We start from the raw sequence: 20,490 nt of genomic DNA on the forward strand, positions 1-20,490 counted from the left end.
CAGAGCCAGGACAAATACTTGTATGGCAGAGCAGCATAGTTGCCTGTGTCACTCCAGCTTTGCACGACACTCGCACTACCTAGGGGCCTCTTCCTGTGGCAACACCTATAGAAATAACCTGCTGTCACTGGAGGAGGTTCACCTTTGCTGTGCTTTGTGGTTTGCAGTGGGGACAGAAAATTGCAGCATCAGCCTGCCCATATCCTGGCCACTTCTGCCTCTTCTACCTCAACTCTCCAGACCACAGCAGTTGGGAGGACAGTGAGACATTGCCCAGCAGTGCTGGGGTCTACACACAGCCTGCATGACCTCCCTGGTGTCAATGAGTGTGATGGGACCCTGGGTGATGTCTGCCCATGTTGCAGAACAGTTACCAGCTTTGGCAGATGGACAGGCTCTGCTCTAGGGATACCTGGGCTAGAGAAGAAGATACGCCATGGCCAAGGCCAAAGAGGTCATTGGCTGAGCTCTCTGCAGACTCTTTGGCAAGCTCTGAGCTTCAGAGAGGTTCTGGCATGGGCTGGTGAGGTTGCTGGAGGCCAAGACTGGGGTTAGTTGGCAGGAAGGAGGAGCAGGAGCTGGCGCAGGCAATGCCATGCTTGGCTGGCTGCGTAATCAGAGGTGCCTGCTTGTCTTTGCTCCTTCCTTTCAGGGGAGCCAAAATATATCAAACTGTATGGAAAGAACCATTAACACCCCTGATCCATCTGCAAGGAGGACTTGTGGGATTGGGTAGGAGGCTGAATTACACATTGAATCCTTTATATATTTGCCTTTGGGGTGCTGGTATAATGGTCTCAAGCTGCTTTCCCTCAGGAAGAGTAGCTCAGCAGCTTCAACACATAAGTACAAGAGACAAGGGGTGATGAATCTCTCACATGTGTATACACACACACAAACACTTTCATTATACCCACAGCCTATTTCAATCCCTGTATTCATTAACCTCAGCCAGCTGACCACAGAACAGCATCTGACCCCTACAGAGCTTTTAGCGTGGATGCTCCCACATGCAGATACATAGAGATACACAGAGCTAATGTTTCAACCTGCCACCTTTGATCTCTTCTTCCTTTCATTTCATTAATCCTTTTTTTTCCCTTAATCCTCTGTAAAGCTTCAACAGCTCTTTCAGTGTCAACATCCTTGGCTACCAACGTATCAGGGAAAACAGTTCCCATTCTTCTCCCTTCTCTGTAGGATCTAGAAGGAGCTGCTATTTGTTGCAAAAGGCCCCGGCACACATCCCGCAGTGGGCAAGTCTTACTTCTTTCCAGTTCATTTGCTAATGAACTGCTTCCAGATGCAGTACAAAACACTTTTCTTGTTATTCCTTTTTTAATTCTCCATAATAACCCGGGGATAGACAATACTAACTGTTCAAGCAAGTGAGCTAAAAAATCATCATTGGCGGGATGAGGGGTGGTGGCTGCTTTGTTGTCTCAAGCTATTTACTAAGTAATTGATTGTCTGTATGCAAAAGAGTTAAGAGCTCTCATTTCCAGAATGAAAAAGTAATGACTCTTTAAGGGCCTTGCATTATTTGGTTGTTTAAGCATGCCAACTTCTTTTGGATTAAAAGGCCAAACCTAGTTGGTTATTAATACACACATAGAATCATAGAATCATAGAATGGTTTGAGTTGGAAAGGACCTTAAAATCACCCAGTTACAGCCCCCTGCCACGGGCAGGGACACCACAGACTAGACCATGTCAGCCAAGACTGTCCAACCTGGCCTTGAACACTGCCAGGGATGGGGCATTTACCACTTCTTTGGGCACCCTGTGCCAGTACCTCACCACCCTCACAGGGAAGAACTTCTGCTTTATATCTAACCTGAACTTCCCCTGTTTCAGTTTGAACCCATCACCCCTTGTCCTATCACTACAGTCCCTGCTGAAGGTCGCTCTCCAGCATCCTTGTAGCCCCGTTCAGATACTGGAAGCTGCTCTGAGGCCTCCATGCAGCTTGTCTTCTCCAGGCTGAACAGCCCCGATGTTCTCAGCCTGTCTTCATAAGGGAGATGCTCAAGTCCCCCTGTGTTGCTCTGTGCTGAACACCTCCAGCTTCCAGGGAAGCTTTTTCAAGGACTGGAATAACTGCAGCAATGTGGAGGAATGAGTCTGGGGTTCTCTGTTTAGGCTCCATTTTCATCTACAGCCAGAAGGACCAGAAAGGGTAAAGTCCACTGTAGACTGTGGAGTCCAGTGTTGAGGGCATAAATTGCTCTGTATAAAAACTAGTTCATCAGCCTCTCACAGCTGAGACTTATCAAACTCTCTGTCTCTAAACCATCTCACCTCCCAAACCCAGGGGTCCTACCGCAGAGGGACATCCAAGACAGTTCCCAATTCAGGGTGTCCTCTCACACCTTCATCTACCTATTTCTTCAAACCAAGGCTCACCTGCATGATCACCATCTCAGCCACTGCCTCACTGCTCATCAATTCATCTCCTCAAAACCTGACCCCAGGCTCTCTTCCCCATTCATTTTCTTGCTGCCAATCCTAGCTTCTTGAAGCTGAACCCCAAATCTCTGTAAGCAGGTTTCTTGCAGAGATGAAAGAGAGGCTTTAGGTGAAGATAGAGTGAGACTTCAGCCTGACTACAACAAAAATGTATCATGGTATGGTACCGCTCTAGGCACTAGCAATTTCTTTTTGATGTATTGTTCAGAGAGGGAAACAGAGGATTGGAAAAGAATCCTCTAGCTGTGGCTAGGAGGTGTCTCAGGCTTCCTAATCATTAGATGATGTATGGACTCTCTTCCTTTTTACAGGACTATCCTGTGATGCAGAACGACTCAACTGACTTCTAGGTGTAAGATTATGTTTTATAATTGTCTCTATTTTTCCTTTTTCCCTTTCTCAGAACTGAATCCTACTTGATGTTACAGTCCATAGCTGGAGGAGCTTGAGGGATGAGGGCAGAGAGGGTGCCTGACCCATTTGGGAAGGGTTTGACAATGGGTAGTGAAGAAAAGGTATAAACCCTCTTTCTTCTCCTGCAGGTCCCTGGCTATAGGCAGGAACGGGTGGAGAAAGGCCTGAAGCTCTTTGCCCAGCTCATCAATAACAAGGTTTTCCTGCTGTCCTTCATCCGCACGCTGGAATCCCAGCGCAGCTTCTCCATGCGGGACCGTGGTAACGTGGCCTCGCTGATCATGACAGTACTGCAGAGCAAGCTGGAGTATGCTACTGATGTCCTCAAACAGCTCCTGGCTGACCTCATAGACAAGAATCTGGAGAGCAAGAACCACCCCAAGCTGCTGCTCCGGAGGTAAGGGTGCCTGTGGCTGGAGTGAGCTGGGATGGGCAGCCTGTGTCCCACTGTTCAACATAAGCATGTTAGTCTTCTTTGGAGGAAAGGAGAAAATCTGCCCGATTTTTGTGAAATCAGGATGATTATGCCCATGGTTCACATGACCCTATAGAATCATAAAATCTTTTAGGTTGGAAAAGACCTTTAAGATCATTGAATCCAACCGCTAACCCAGCACTGCCAAGTCCACCACTAAACCATGTCCCTAAGTGCCACATCTACATGTCTTTTAAATACCTCCAGGGATGGTGACTCAAACTAGGGATGGTAGGAAGCTGTTTGCAGTTTAATAAGGCAAGTGGGGCAGAATGAAGACGAAATTTCTCTCCCTTTCTGGTTTCCTGATCATTTAAGACTTCCTGGCAGAGCATGCCTTTTCTTAGTGGACTCTTCCTCCCAGCATCTTCTCTGCATTTATTTCTCTTTCAGCAAGTGTGTCTGTAGGTCTTGCTCCATCTCTTCCTTAACAAAAAGTAGTCGGTGATTAAAAGTTACAGAATTAAACTACCTCTGGATTTCCATGTGAATGTTCCGGAAAGCTTCCTAATGGCAGCAAGAGCCTATGCTTCCTAATCCATATTTTGGATTCTTGTTGTGCTTAAGATGGTCATTACGATTATGTTTCCTTTTAACCTGAAAACTCCAATTGCATAGGACCTATAGGTATGTCACATAGAATAGGCTGTATTATATCCATGGTGAGTAAGTCAGTCAGCTGCTGCTTTGTCCTGCCCGGGACGTGGACTGCCCTGTTTAGTTTCTTGTTCATGAGTTAACTATGGACACATGGAAAGTTTTCTTCAGCTGCACTGTGGGACCTCCTGTCTCACCCTGAGCAATTGTAATGGGAGCTTGTTGAAGCCAATAGAAGATCTGAGCTGGACAATAAAACTGGTTTCATACAGGGCACAAGTCTGGATTAGTGCTTCTTGCCCAGGTCTAAGGTTTAAACTCCATAGTTCTGTGAGAACCCTCAAATTAGAAATCTACTGCTCTGTGACTAATGTTCTTTCCCTGCCTAGGGAAATGCCACCTCTTCTCCCTTTGGAATCACATTCATCTCCTTTTCACAGTCTGAACCAACCCTTCCTAGGACCATAAGTGAAATCAGGGGGACTTTTCTGGAGAGGAATGCCCTTTGCCACTGCTCAGAGCCAACTTTGAGGAGCCCTCAGCTGATGGCAATGGATGGGTTGGACAGGGACAAGGCCCGTGGTGCTTGCTGGGAGGCTTTTCATCTGGCACAAAGCCCTATGGAGAACCAGCAAACAAGGGAGCAGAAGGCACTTCCTGGCATTCAGGGTAGCAATGCCAGGGGCAGAGACTGGACTTTGCTTTGGTGTCAGTTGACCCCTGATGTGATTCAGGCCCTACAGCCTAGCTGGAGACCATCCTACAGCTGTCTCCAGGCTTCCTTTCTGTGCTTCTTCGCTGATGCTGGATGGTACTGCCTCCTTCCAACTGTTTCCTCCATTTTCTCCTTTTCCTCCCCTTTCTCCATGTCTTTATCTTCCCTGGTTGTTCATTCCCATCTTGTCCTGAGCATCCCATCTTTCCTCTTTCTCCTGTTTCCAGGTCTTTTCTAACTCTAGTCCTCTTTGTTGGGAAGGAATTGTGGCCTTTGGGAGGAAAACTAGTGAACAAAGCAAGCACCTCCACTGTTCCAAACCCTGAAAACACAAGGAGAAGTCAGAGATGTGGTTTGTCCTGCACTGAGCAGCATCGGAACAGAGTCTACTGCTGAGCATGTGAATAGCTTGATGCCTTGGGTCAGATGTTGGTGTGAGGTCCTCAGTTATTTGGAGCAGCTGGATTCAGCTCGATGCTTCCCTCCCTTCCTATCAGTCTGCGGATGGAAGGGATCCTCCCAAACCATCTGTAGTGTTGTTTTGGGGGGTGTATTTTTGATTTTCCCACTTCACCTGTGTCCAGTGTTCATCTCACATGATATCTACAGCCACAAAGAGATCAGACTTGTCTGGACAGAAAGCAACCACACAATGGTAATGTTAAATTTGCACCATGTGATGGGTTCCAGGTATCACATCAGAGAGCATCGGAAAGACCACTCTTCTAGGTGGCATTCCCTGCAAGAAGCTCAGACCATGATAAGCATCAGGATTTCTGGAATTGAATATCACATCATGACCAATAGAGAAGAGCAGCTAGGTGACACTGACTGAGGGGAATACATGGTGAACAGTCTGGTTTGGAAAGTGGCATTCTCTAGCCAAAAACACAGCAATGACCACTGTAGACAAAGGAAACACAGCATTAATCTGATAGCAAACTGGGACCATATCAATTCCTTCTCTGGTTGCAGGCAAGAAAAGAGGAGCATTTAGCTATGGAAGGGATGGTCACTGGCTCTGTGTTGGTGAAACAAGACACTGCTTTCAGGCAAGGTTTTTGACTGGTTCTATGTGTTGTAACTCCAGCACTGCAAACCCTTCCCCTTGCATGTCTCATGTTCCAGAGGAAGCGAGATCAGCTTTATGCTGAAGGACTAGGAACCTAAAAGTCAAGCTGCAGTCCTAAGCAAGAACCGCATGACAGCCAGGACAAGGAAGACCCACTTTAATTCATCCAGGCTGGGACTCTTGCTTTCTTCTTGAACAACACCAGTGCATTCAAAAAACATGTAGACAAGGTCCCCAGTGACATGGGTTAGTGGTGGCCTTGGCAGTGCTGGATTAACCACCAGATAGTTGGACTCGATGATCTTAAAGGTCTTTTCCAATCTAGTTGATTCTATGATTCTATGTACTGGAGCCAGTGCAGGCTGTGCTCCTGGTGTCCACACAACATTTACAGGTCTGAGTCAGTCCGTCTATAAGAAAAGTTCATCCTGAAGACACAAGATGGATTTTTATTTGGTGGAGAATAGAATGTTCAAGGGCAAAACAATGAGTTTTGTGAATGCGTCACATTGAAACACTGAGGAGTATAATCAATCCCAAATGCCAGGGAGACAGTGCCAGATAACTATTCTCTGGTGATTTAGATCTGTCTGTCTTAAGTATTTATATAGCCTACATATCATATGGCCTAACTCTGAGCTCCTTGTATTTGATGGATTTATCCTCCCTGAGCTCCTCCGAGAAGGTTCCCTCAAATATTGTCATCTCCCTTTCATGGATAGAGAAACTGAGAAACAGACATAGGGGCTTCCCTAATCACAGCAGAATCAACAGGGCAGGAAGGATTTGCCTGCAGGTTTCCTAAATCCAAAGCTAAAACAGAGAACCTAGGACATGCTTAATCCTGATGGTGTCATGCCAGACTTCCCATGGGGCTCAGGCATCAGGGCAGTGAGATGGACAAAGCCAATCTTTGACTAGCTCTTTGATATGACCAGCATGACTAACTCATTTCCAATCTGCTTTTTCTCCCTGGCTGATTTTAGGACAGAGTCTGTGGCTGAGAAAATGCTCACCAACTGGTTCACCTTCCTTCTGTACAAGTTCCTCAAGGTAAGAGGAGCAGCATGACTGGATAGATAGCTGCTGCTTTAATATGTTTCTTCTTGGTGAGGTTTAGCTGGGACAAAAGCTTCCCAGATATAAAGGAAAAGGGTTTTTTCTCTGGAAGGAGCTCACTGCCTATTGGGAGAGGTGCTGTTTTCTGATCCAGGGGGAACAAAGAGGGACACTTTTTGTTGGAGAGGCAGCCTGTTGTTCTTACTCCTGTACAGAGGTGAGATTTAAGGGTCAGTACTGAAACATGAAGGACTTCAGAGCCTGATGGAGACTTATATTGAAAATGCTCTCATTTTACTAGCATTTAGATCTCCATCACCTGGCGATCCATATTTTCAGTGCACAGTGGCTGGAGATCTCCTTCCACCCCAGTTCAGAGGCAGTACTGAGGCCCAGTGCCTCCATCATGCTTACCTGCTTTATGCACACCAAAACCAGGTCCCTGCTTAGTTTAATTAGTCCCATTCTTGGCATTAGGCTGGCTCAAGCCTACCTAGGGCATGGCCATGCACCCTCTGGGAACAGAAGGCTGGATGCAATACACCATGACTGCTGCATCCAGAACTCAACACAGGCTGGGGCTGTTGCTGCTTTGTACCCCAATGGCTTTGCCTCAGCAGGAGAGTAAAGGGACTTAAAACACGCCTGAGCCTTCTTGTGCCTCCCACAGGGTCTCTTTGGTGTGTGTGTAATAGAATAAAAGAGTATTTCAGCCTTTGAGCCTTGCCACTGACTGCTGGGTGATGGCAGCTTCCTGTTGGGGACACACATTAAGCCTCAAGCATGTTTGCTGAGGCATCAAACTCAGAGCCAGAAAGGAGCTGGGCTCTGCACCTCTCCCCCACTCCCAATGGAGTTACTAGATATTCTTACCCCTTATAACCCCATTTGGACAGAACAGCCACCCTCTGCCTGGCAATTGAAGGCTTTACAGATAAATCCCATTCCCCTGAGCCCTTCCCAGGCACAACCAGTGCAACGATGAATGCGCGGGAAAGTTTTGAAGGTCCCTGGAAGGCAATTTCAGTGACTTCAGTATCAGATTCCTGCTTTCAGCTGAAAGGAAAGGATGTAAGGAGGTGACTTTCTAAAGAGCTGCTTTTATAATAGGCTTTTTTCACCCCACTCAGCTACTTGTCTTCTTGCCTTAGCCTGAACAGAGGCCTGATAAGGGCAAGAGACAGGCTCACAGAAGCAATATGCTGCTGGCAGATAAGCTAATTAAGTGGGAGGCAGGTATAGGAACTCAGAAAGGGGACACTTGGATTCAGTTTATTAACTTGTTTTTACTGGGATTTACACCAGGGGAAAATGACCTCGCTCACTGAGTTGGGACACAGTGCAAGAAGAGAGGGTAAGATGGGGAGGAGGGGAGGAAGGATGGAGAGATGGAAGGGAGGCAATAGAAGGAAGCATAAGGAGGGATGAATAGCAGTGAATGGGCAGAGGGAATGCAGCAAGGGAGGAGGGGCTAGCAAAAGTGTGGGAAGAGGAGTGCAGTGGGTGCAAATGATGGGAAGGAGAAATTGGGGAGAGGTGTGCTTTGCTGGTCCTTTGGGCTGCTTGTTGCTGTCCTTTGCTAGGCCCCACACCCATCACTGATGGAACCGTACAGATCCAGGGGCACATCCCGCCTGTGTCATGGAGCTGCTCCTGCCTGAGCATCCCCATTTACCCCAGCAAAAGAATGCTCAGGGACACTGCCGACTCTGCCCAGACACCCAGGACTGGGTAACAGCAGTCCATATCCCTTTGGACATGTCTCCAGGTCCTCTGGGACCCATTGTACCATGTGCTCAAAGCTCTGTCCTGGTGATAATCACTTAAACAGCTCCTACAAGGCTCTGCTATCCCTAATTTTGCCAGGGAGCACTACACCTTTGTCCCATGACAGGACACTCAAAAAGGCAGGCTGCACTCTGTGGAAGTGGAGGATCACCTCTATGCCCAGGCTGTATGGAATAGACTGATTCACAGTGTTATCTCTGTCTCAAGTGGTTGGAGATGGCAAGCCGTGGCAGTCATTGAGATGTTATATAGGTTGTGTTCTCACCTCTGCTCCTCTTGTTTCACCTCATGATTGTCTCTCCCCCCTGCAGGAATGCGCTGGCGAACCTCTGTTCTCCCTTTTCTGTGCCATCAAACAGCAGATGGAAAAGGGCCCCATTGACTCCATCACTGGGGAAGCCCGGTACTCGCTGAGTGAAGACAAGCTGATCCGACAACAGATTGATTACAAGACACTGGTGAGCGCTCTGAGCACACCTTCCTATGGGCTTGTCCAGCTTCTTCTAGCTAAAGGGCATTTAGAGAAAAGAAGCCCATGATGGGCATGCTGACCCTCTAGGACTATTTATCCTTGCAGGGTAGCCCTGCTGAATACTGACTACTTGCATCCCCTATCACAACAAGGTTAGTGGCTGAAGCATCTGCTTGCAAAGCATGTTTGCAAAGATGGTCGCTTCCAAATTACTTCCATTGTGCCCTGGAGCATTTCCAGCTCCCCAAAGGCATTGCCTGTTCTCTGAGATCATCAACATCCCAGGGTAGGCTGACAGTGCCAGTCCTTTACCACTGCTTGGATTAGGTGAGGACTGGGAGCACTGGAAGACAAGCTTGAACCTTGTGTCATGAATATGCCTGTGAGTGAGAAGACAATATATAGGGGCAATTTACTCTGTTTTGTTAGACAAAATACTTTCTAGTACCTACCACTTTTACCTGGAGTGATGCCCACCTTTCCAACATCCCTCTGAGTTGTAAGTCAAAGTTGTAAGAGTCGGAGTTGTAAGTCTTCCTAGAGCAGGAAGCATGAAGGAATACATTAGAGGTACACATAGAGTGGAAGGATCTGTTAGGTCTTGCCTAGTGCTAATGCAGCCATTCCTCTTGAGCAAGCACAAGTCGAAGAAAAATGAACTTGATTTAGAGATTTCAAGGGAAAGAAAATTAATCCCTGTCACTGAGTCATTTGCTTCAAATGTAATTGTCTGCATGGTGAAAGATATACATTGCATATGTCCAACTGGAGCTTCTACTCTGAGATTACACCCTTTTCCCGCTTGATTAAAACATCAATTAAAGAGCATTAGATATCTCTTCTTAGTATAATTGTTTGTGGGCCTTCACTTTTTCCTGGATACGCTAAATCCTCTGAGCTTCTAAGTCTCTGCAGGATGAAGAACACTTTTTAAGTCTTCAATGATCTCAGTACTTTCTTTATTTCCCATGACTTTATCCACACAAAACCCCAACTCCAAATTTAAAGATGGTCAGGAGATGCTCCAAATTTACCAGATTATTTTATTTGCAGCTTCAATTGAGGGACATTCATTTCACTTAACTTTTAGCCACCTTTGAGAGCTGTGTCCAGTTGATGTTAGTTCCATGACCCGTCTTAGATCTTAGCTCAGGTGGGCTGATGCTGGAAATGCCTTCTTCAGACTGTATAGAACTGAGCTTTGATTGAATCCAAGCTTGATGGGGGTGTAGATTTTACCCTTAAATAAGACCATGGTATTATTTTCCATATTAAAAGTGTCACTTTCTTATTAAATGAGCAGCTTAGTGCTTCTTTTCTATTACGTGTGGTTTTGTAGCAATTTGGAGGCTTGATCTCACAAGGAGAGATGGAGCAATAGGAAGAAAAGTGCAGACACAGAGTGATCACTTTCACCAAAGGAAATCCCTCCCATCCTTTTAGGTTTGATAGAAAGCAGCCACCAAAGGGTAGTAATTATACATCAGCCTGAACAAAGCTTTCCTCCATTCGCTTTATGTTGTTTGATGTTAATCAGCTCTCCCTCTTACATCTCAAGAGCAGACAAATATATCCCAATTGGAATCTCAGCAGATTTACAGAGATCAGCTTTGGTGAAGGAGATTAAGAAGAAGCAGGCTATGAATAGGACTGTTTTTCCTTTCCTTTTCTTTTTATTTCTTTTTTATTTTCTCCTTCTTCTACCTTCATCAAGCAGCCTGTCATCTTCTATTAAAATATATATAGTGGTGAAATAAAGTAAGAACTGACTCAGTATTTCTAATATAGGAATTCCCTCAATGTCTCCTTCTCTTTACCTGCTCACCATGTGAGTTTGCAATGCGTGTGGTTAAAATTCATCAGGTTGTTCATGTTTCATGAGTGCTAGATGACTGCTTGACCGAGTTAAACCAGAGTTTCAGCAGCGCGGCACATTGAAATAGGCTGTTTATTGTCATTATTTCAGGAAGACAAGGGCAGGGCTTTCTTTGGAAAACATTTATTCTTTAGCCTTCATTAATCACAACCTAATATTATAAGACGTGGTTTCAAATATGGTTAGAGTGAAGAGCAGATCCAAAGAAATTGACTTACAGGAAGAAAAAAGAAGACAGAACACATTCAGACATCTGGAATTATTGATCTTACAACACACACCTCATGCACTAAATTTAGATTGTTTCAGTCTAATTTCTCTCCAAACCAGATATCTCCGATTTACTGTCTGTCAGGTCCTACAGTTCTCCAAGGAAGCAGCTCTCAGTGTCCTAGGATCTTTGAAGTCTACAACAATATCTGTACTTACAATGGATTTTTCAGTCCAAGAGAAAATAAGCCAGTTACAGATGTGATTTGTTAGAATAAACATGTGGCAGCTAAACAGTAGGTCTTCTCCTAAGCTGTATACCTTCAAGAAACACCCTCTTGTGTTCATGTCTTCACTAGCAGTCAGCGCTCCTCATCTCTTGTCTGCAGTGTTATTAAAACCCCAGCTAGATTATCCCACGTAGGAGAAACAGGAAGATCTCATCCCCACTGATTCCCATCTGCCTTTGCCAGAATCCATAATCTTTTAGCCATTCACCAAAGGAGAATCCAGATGCGAAAACGTCATTCCCTGCTGCCACCGCTCTGCTGTCACTGGGAGATGAAAGATCATCCATCTCCTGCATCAGCTTCATTTCTGTTGATCGGAATTATGCAGGGAGCAAAGACCTTGATGTGTGGCAGAAGCTGCCAAGAGTATTGGCTGGTTAGCGCTTGGAGGTGGTAAGTGGGAGCTGCCCAGTGTATCCTGAGCAGTTCCATGCTCTATGTGGTCCCTGCACACCTCAGTGGCTCCAGTGCTGAGAGCCTAATCCGATCATCTCTCCTGACAACATATTCCAGATGGATAAACATACTTTCAGCTGCCTTTGGTTAAGGCTTTTCAGGGAATTTTGGTGGCAGGGAGGAAGTCACTACCAAGATAACAGAAGGCTCTCCTGCTCTTGGCATTTTTGGGAGTCCTTCTCCAGCTTGTTTGCTGCCAAGCCTGCTTGAACCATCCTTAGCCCAATCTAGAAGGGAAACAAAGATGGGACAGAAACTGTAGTGATGTCCTGGTCTCAGGGCAGACCTCTGGAACACTGCATAGACCAGGGGCACTATATGAGTAATCACAAGCTGTGCCTTTAGTATTTAAATGCCAGTAATCTGTAGTGGAAATCAGGGCTTAGCTGTGTTAAGCGTTGCCTGTATCTATACACTTAGAGACAGCTCATGGCTGGAAGGGCTAACACACTAAAAAAGCCCAAGGATGTAGAAGAAGGTCAATAAAGACAAATCCAGTGAGATGACATGCCCCAGGGTCATACACAGTCAGCGGAAGAGCAGGGCTTGGAGATTATACTCTGTTTGCTCCCAGTCCCATGACTTTTCACGTAGACACCCCCCCCCCCCCCAACCTTATGCTATGCCGACATGTACCTCAGTGCATGCTAGAACAATGGAGCTAAGTGCTGGTGTCCTCTCAATGGCAAAATGTTCAGCACCTTCTTGGGTTACACTGAAGTCTCCCCTTCATCCACCTTGCTAGTACTGCCCCACTGGGCTCAAAGGCAGGTGGTGTGTGATGGAGCAGAAACAGTGAATGCATTCAGATCAGCATCACAAAATGTCCCTCAGAGCGACTACTCATGTAGGAATACAACACAGGCCATCTCATTGGTCCCTTCCCCACCAGTTGACATCAAAGATTGGGTTGGCATAGCTGAGCAGCACTGCAGGAGCAATGGGATTAGTTCTCTGTCTTGCATTGAGTGTTATGAGGACAGCGCTGGGTGGAAGCACAGGGCAAACCTTACTGTTAGAGTGAGACCGGAACATCTGAACTCTGCTAAATTGATGAAGTCAATGTTTTCTCCTGGTCAACCCCTACCAGGGACAATCTATAAAACAACAGAGCCAACCTTGGAGAGGATTCCCACAGAAGTGGTAGAAATCTCTCTCTCTGTTGCAAATACCTCACTACAATTAGGAGCTTCAGTCTACTGGAAGGATAACAGAGATTTTCAGCCTGTGGTGTAAGGATGACTTCTGTAGGGCCATGAAAATCTCCAAAGAACAGCCATTTAGTGTGTGTAATACACAGATGAACCCTGCAAACCTGAAGTCTTTGTATGGAGAAAAGTTTAATGCTCCACAAGACAACAGTTGGAAAACATCAGCTGAGAGCTGATGTGAAGCCTGGGGCATATATGTCAAGGCCATTGTGCTCTGGGAAGGGTGTTGGTTTCCGTAAGCAGTGCTTGAATTCCCTAAAATGCTGAAAGGACCCTCTTGACTGTCACTGGAGCTCAGGGGTTTACAGGTACTTCCAGCTACCGCCATCTATGCTTGAAACCACTATGAGCAAACTTCTGTCTGCACAGCCCTTTGAAATACTGCCTTTCCTGCTCCTTCTTCTTCCAGCTGAGCTGGAAAAGAGGAAAGCAAGGGCTACTGCAATCACTCAGGCAGAGTTCTGCCACCTTCCAAAGCTGGCACCTTGTGAAGTTCAAGGACAACCAATTTCTAAGAGCAAATCACCATTGTCAGTTCGAGCTGGATGATGGTTCACATTGCATGGTGGGTGCTGGTGTGGTGCACACTAGGCAACACCTGCAGGAGATGTTGGGTCTTTTGGACCAGATGTTGGCCTGGCATTCTAGCCCAGATTATTTTAAGCAGCACTAAGTGCCTTCGTGTAGGGAAATGAACTGAATCCCAGGTTTTGGCATCAGAAATGAGTCACACCATGGAGCTTGCTCCGACCGGCATTAGCTCATTTAATCTCAGTTGAGTTCACTGAGAGAGACCTGCAAAGCAACTTGGTCTGCAGTGTGTGACCTGTCTAGCACTCTCAAAAGAGCTGTCCTAGCCTGCCATCACTGCTTCATCTCCGTACACATGTGTAGTAGTAGCAGAGAATCATTTAGGTTGGGGACCCTTACGATCATCAAGTCCAATCATAAGCCTAACACCAGCTCCCAGCAATCAGGAGTTTATGTTTTGGATATACCCAAGGAGTTTGCAGAGATAGAGATTTCTGCAGGCAAAGAATGGGCATAACCTGGGAGGGCTGCAGTGGGCTGGATCAACTAATAACCTCAACACTGGATGTATTTCAACAGTGCTTTTTATGTATGGTTCTGTGATCCTTTGAGATGAAAGACGCCATGGAACTGTAAATCTGTGCTGTTATTATTATCTGAATTGATGCTTCTTCAATAATCCTGGAAGTGACACATAAATAATAGCATTATGATCTAATCAATATCTCATATTTACGTCTCCCCTTTCATCCAGAAAGATCACAGAGCTCTTTGTAAGCACTGTCTTCACAAGTCTCTTTTAGTTGAGCAGAACAGCACCAAAGGGAGCCTGGTGAGGCAATATATAATTATGCTGATATGATTTCACCCAGTTTCAAGCCACTTTGAGATTCTACTGCGTCTTAGTATGTTAAGATGGAAAGTGATGGAGAGCCCTGTTCCTATTGCGTACTACAGAAGGGAATTTACAGTCAAGGTAGAATTTATCTAAGACACCAAAACTAACACGTCTGCACTAGTAAAAGTGGCACAGGAGCATTTAATGACTGTATATAACCCGGAGCATCACTGAAAACTCCTTCCAAGTGCAAAGGTGTGCTAAGTTTATAAAAGTTTATAGACTTCACACTCCTGTAACCAGAAGAGAGTGGAATGCTCAACATAGACATGGCCAAGAGTTAGCAGGCAGATTTGCTGTTGAGTTCTGCATATATGCATTTAAGGTATTCCTCCCTCACCACCCCATATGCTTTGCATTTGCTCTTGGACACAGACTTTGGAGAAAATTACATTCTCCTTTTGAGAAATGAAAGACCTCATAAATTGGGTCAATTTTCTTGTTCTATATGTGAAAGTAGAAGTTATCTGTGTTTTGTTTTTTAAGAGGCCTTGCATCTTCATCAGGGACTGTAGTGATAGGACAAGGGGTAACAGGTACCAGCTTATTCAGATTGGATATAAGGAAGAAGTTCTTTACTGTGAGGGTGCTGAGGCGCTGGCACAGGGTGCCCAGAGAAGCTGTGGCTGCCCCATCCCTGGCAGTGTTCAAGGCCAGGTTGCACACAGGGGCTTGGAGCAACGTGCTCTAGTGGAAGGTGTCCCTGCCCATAGCAGGGGGTTGGAACCTGATGATCTTAAGATCCTTTCCAACCCAAACCATTCTATGATTCTAGGACTCTGTGATTTTCAACAAATAACTTTCTTCTGAGAAGGGTCTGAGTCAATCCATAGCTGTGCAGAAGATGGATGAACTTAGGTCTGAGAAGTTGAAGAGCCCTTTTACCTGTATTGTCAAATGGTGAGGTGAGGTGAGGTGGCAAAGTGAGGACGCCACTACTGAATTAAGTCTCCTTGCGAGCTCTGTAGGGAGCATGGAATGGGTCAGAGGCCAAGGAAAACTCTGGAGAGCCCTTTGGATATCATTTCAGCTCCATCCAGGGTCAGGCATCATTGCATTTTTAATGGTTTCTATGAAAAGAGTATGTGAATAACCATTGTCTAGTACCACATAGATTAATGCCATTTCTGCAGAACCTAAGCTGGTACTCATGGGCTTCCTGTTATTAAGTATATTGAAGATACCGAGGGGATGAAACTCACATCTAAGGGGCTGTTCCCACACGTAGAGCAGTTTCACCTCACAGAGATAAGCTGCGTTAGACACAAGCTCAGAACAACCTTCGCATCAGCCTTAATTCACTGGCTGCGATATCTGGAAGCCCATCACACTCAGCTGAGAGCCAAATGTTGAGTTACCTTAGGCAGTGGTAAGAGGTTGAGAGCAGCACAGGCACAGATGCATGGAATCCTCCTGCGTAAAACCAGATCTCAGTGCTCTTTTGAAAGAGAGAACACTTCTGGTACACACTTTTCCCTTTATTGCACCATGGATCCCTCTAGATCTTACGACACAGAAACCAGCAAGAAGGGCAGCCTCAGGGTACCCGTGTTACTGTGAAATGGGTCTCATTCATTGTCTCTTTCTCAGGTCCTGAGCTGCGTGAACCCTGACAATGTGAACAGCCCCGAGATCCCGGTGAAGATCCTGAACTGTGACACCATCACACAGGTCAAGGAGAAAATCCTCGATGCTATCTTCAAGAACGTGCCCTGCTCCCATCGGCCCAAAGCTGCTGACATGGACTTGGGTATGTGGGTGCACAATGGGCCCTCATTGCCCCCAGGCAGGGGGGAGAGGGGAGGTGGGAGACAGCCAGACTCAATCCAGACACTCTTTGCTGGGGCAAGGTACCATCTTTCCAGATCGAGTGTATCCTTGGTACTTGTGCAAGGCATAGCATCAATGGTGAGAGAGCAGAAGAGACTGATTAAGTTGATGTACGTGCTCCTGGCTTATGAAATCCTTAGCTTTGAGGGCCATCCTGCTTTTCTGCCCACAGACTTCAGCTTGGATAAGGGTACGGAAAAGGCATGACTGGGGCTGTTCTTGCTGTCCTGCCAAAGACCCCTGGAAAAAGAGTACCAAATACCCAGGGTGATGTTGTTAGCAATGTTCAGGCTGCAGAGATTTATTCCTAGCTCTTCTCTGAATAGGGAGGGTTTGGATTATATATATCTTCTTGCTGAGATAGTCACAGCCCAAGCAGTATTAATTACTTGCTGTGCAGGCACAAGAAAGGCTATGGAGCATCCTCCGTTCAGTGGGCTGCATCCATCTCACCCTGACTGCTTCCCTCTCCCACCAACAGCAGGGCTGGAAGCTGCTGCTCTGAGGTTTGCTTTCTGCAGAGGACTAGGATGTCTTAAAGAAAGATTAGTCTTTCTGGTAATGAATTCATGCTTGCTTTATTTCTCAGTGGTTTGCTCCTTCGTGCATTGCTTTTCTTGGAGGGTGGAAAAAAGCAGTACCAGCTTCCTTCACATTTCTTAGCAGTTGTGCTGATGAGCTCTGGGGCACACTGGGAGCTGTACAGCCCAGTGCAGGGGTGCTTCTGAGGCCAAAAATCCATTTCTGCCCATATTCTGTATCAAGAATGCTGGGAGCAATGAGATATCTGAAGCTGGGGTCCAGAGGCAGATGTGGTACTACACCCAGAGGCTACCGTGAAAGAATATAGAAAACTTGCTCAGGGCATTGCTGAAGTGTCTGGTAGGGAGCTGGGGGCTGCATTGTGGGTGTATCTGCCAGAATTTGCCCTCAGTGAGCTTCACTGAAAGAGACTTGAGCGGAAAATGATGGAGTCTATAAACCCCAGCAAACTAGAGGAGGTATCAAAAGGAGAAGGAATGGACTGACGCCAAGAAACAATTCACAGCAATAACGGAGGCAGGAATGAGAGGTCAGGGATTAAAGTTAAGTGTCTATATGTGCGTGCGTATGTGTAGGGGAGGAGGGGATTCCTGACAGAAATTGCAGCAAGATTCCTGCTCATGAAAGTCATCAATGTAGAATAATGAAACAAGCTGCCAAAACCAGCAGCAGTAAAGAACAGATCATATACATCATTAAGAAAGGACGCAGGATGATACCAGAGCTGCTGTGAGTCAGTCAGCAGGGGAATGGTGAGTGAGCTTCAGGGCAGATAGATAGAGCACGGTGCCAGTGCGTGGTAGATGGAGGAGTGGGGTTTACAGCCAGATCTCTTGACCTATCTGGTGCTGGATGGTGGCCACAGAGCCCATTACATTTGGATCTCAGACTGGGTGTGGGTGGAAAGTAGTTTGTTCTGCTGTGGGGGTGAGTGATACATCCAAAACCTCCTTAATAAGGAGATGGGCTTTGGGCAAGGGCCTGTAGGGACAGGACAAGGGGAATGGCTTTAACCTGCAAGAGGGGAGATTGAGATGAGCTCTTAGGCAGAAGTTCTTCCCTGCGAGGGTGCTGAGGCGCTGGCACAGGGTGCCCAGAGAAGCTGTGGCTGCCCTATCCCTGGCAGTGTTCAAGGCCAGGTTGGACACAGGGGCTTGGAGCAACGTGCTCTAGTGAAAGGTGTCCCTGCCCATGGCAGGGGGTTGGAACTGGATGAGCTTTAAGGTCCCTTCCAACACAAACCAGTCTGGGATTCTATGATTCTATGATAATGAGAGGCACGAATTTTACCTGCATGTTGCAAAGACCAGGGATAAATTGGAGTCCACAGTTTCTACTGTAGCTCTGACAACTGACAGATACAGAAGTGTGTGCTCGCAGGGTCCCAGCTGGAGCCTCACAATTTTGCATCCAGGACTGTTGCTGTTTTAAGAAACATTGACCTTTGAGTGGTGCTGAGGACCAGCAAGTTCCAGAGAGTATGTATGAGAGTCTGCACTCCTTAGAGGACAGACTTATCCACACTGACAGGAGACTATGAGCAGCTGTTTGGCCATTAGCACTGATGATGCAATTGGTGTGGAAAAAAACCCAGCCAAACCAAACCAAACCAAACACAAAAAGACCCCTCATTTAGTAGAAGATTCTTGACAGCAGCAATATAGATGCAGTCTCCTTTAGCACAGCAGCTAACAAGGTGTGAGGAGCATGGGTGAAACAGGAACAAGAGGATTCCCACATCCAGCCACAGCTTCAGCCCAGCCTTTTTGCAGGAAAAGATGTTTGTTGGGACCTGTCATCCTCCAGTGACAGTGAAGGCAGCAAGGGGAGAGCAGAAAGCATTGCTAGCCATTAGGAAGCAGGACTGAGCTCTCAGAATCAACCTGCCCCAGGCTGAATGCTCAGAACTTAAGGTCCTTTCCAACCCTAGTTATTCTATGATTCTAACTGAAAAGGCAGCTAGATAAGCCCCACCGGTCCACGCTTAACAGTAGGTCAGAGCAGATGACTCTAGTCTAGCCTTGAAATGGATGGTTTTCTAAACAGCAACACCATTTTCTGTTATCATTACAATTTGCTGGGCTTTCTGTCCATACAGAGGCCAGATTGCTCCTATGGAAGAAAGCAAACAAGCTAATGAGTTGCTCTGAGTTGTTAAACGCAGGGTAGCTGCAGGCAGAGTGACTTGTATGTGTCGCCAATGTCATAATGTTTGGCAGTTACCCAGACAACTCATGAAGTGGGTTGTCAGATGAAAGCACTTATTTTGGACACCCTGAGGTTATGTTTTAGTCCAAACCCCAAACTGCAGCGCTCTGGGTGAAGGCTTCTTTCTACAGTGGCTATTTCTGTTATTATTATTTTACAAAGCCCTCGCCATAAATAAAATGCCCCATGTTTGGGAAAGCATTAGGTTGTGAGGATCACAGACCAGGAATTTGGCATCATACTGATGAATTTAATCTTCTCCATATTTTGGGTGCTTTTTGAAAGGGACTGCTGAGGTGATGGGAGCTACTAAGTTGTCTGTCTTGCACTCCAGGATGCTGTCTCAGGCGCATTGTGGACTGTGTCAGGCAAGCTTTCAATGCCTTATCAACAGTACAGTACTAGGATGTGGGGTTCAACATTTAGAAGCCACTTAAACTAGGTCCACCTCTAGTATACATATGGTGAGGAAGAGAACTTACATATATACAGCACGAAATATTTCCCAGGGACTTTCCATCTACATGTTCTGATAGAAGCATTTTTCCCCCAACCTTTCTCCACCCTGGAAGCAGAGCTGAGTTCCTCCTCTCTCCCTAGAATCATAGAATCACAGAATGGTTTGTGTTGGAAAGGACCTTAAAGCTCACCGAGTTCCAACCCCCTGCCACGGGCAGGGACACCTTCCACTAGAGCAGGTTGCTCCAAGCCCCTGTGTCCAACCTGGCCTTGAACACTGCCAGGGATGGGGCAGCCACAGCTTCTCTGGGCACCCTGTGCCAGTGCCTCAGCACCCTCACAGGGAAGAACTTCTGCCTAAGAGCTCATCTCAATCTCCCCTCTGGCAGATTAAAGCCATTCCCCTTGTCCTGTTCCTACAGGCCATTTTCCAAAGCTCCTCTCCATGTTTCTTGTAGTCCCTTTAGGCACTGGGAGCTGCTCTGAGGTCTCTCCTTAAGGAATCTTCTCTTCTCCAGGCTGAACCAGCCCAGATCTCTCCAGCCCTCGCAGAAATTCATGGCCTCCTCTGGACTTGCCCCAACAGCTCCACATCTCTCTTGGGTTGATGCCCCAGAGCTGGACACAGGACTGCAGGGGGGTGACCAGAGCTCATCACGTACTAGACATTTACCCATTATTTTTTCCTACCCACCTGGTTGTACTGGTGCACGTAGCTTACAAAGGGTTTTTTCTCCTGCTTCCTGTGCCAATCTGTTTCACACTTTGGAATTATTGGGAAGTGAAAATTACTCATAAGACTAAAAGCATCCCCCAGCTCTTTCGACTAATCCTTCGTGTACACAACTGATCATGAAATAGGCATCGCACTTGAGTAAGCCACATGTGTTTGTTCCACATACCATTGCTACGCACAG

The 20,490-nt window shown here is 46.4% G+C and overlaps 1 protein-coding gene across 3 annotated transcripts in view; it reads left to right on the plus strand.

Annotated features, from left to right (window-relative positions):
* The window catches only part of PLXNA4 (plexin A4), a 475,791-nt gene that overhangs the window by 420,777 nt on the left and 34,524 nt on the right, over positions 1-20,490 (plus strand). For all 3 annotated transcript variants that reach the window (XM_030479279.1, XM_030479280.1, XM_030479281.1), the window contains exons 22-25: positions 3,012-3,280; positions 6,729-6,795; positions 8,901-9,047; positions 16,124-16,283. In XM_030479279.1, coding sequence (XP_030335139.1) covers positions 3,012-3,280; positions 6,729-6,795; positions 8,901-9,047; positions 16,124-16,283 — 643 coding nt within the window. The remainder of the gene's footprint in view (positions 1-3,011; positions 3,281-6,728; positions 6,796-8,900; positions 9,048-16,123; positions 16,284-20,490) is intronic.

The sequence above is a fragment of the Strigops habroptila genome, chromosome 3, assembly GCF_004027225.2.
Source record: "Strigops habroptila isolate Jane chromosome 3, bStrHab1.2.pri, whole genome shotgun sequence".
NCBI classification, from domain to species: domain Eukaryota; kingdom Metazoa; phylum Chordata; class Aves; order Psittaciformes; family Psittacidae; genus Strigops; species Strigops habroptila.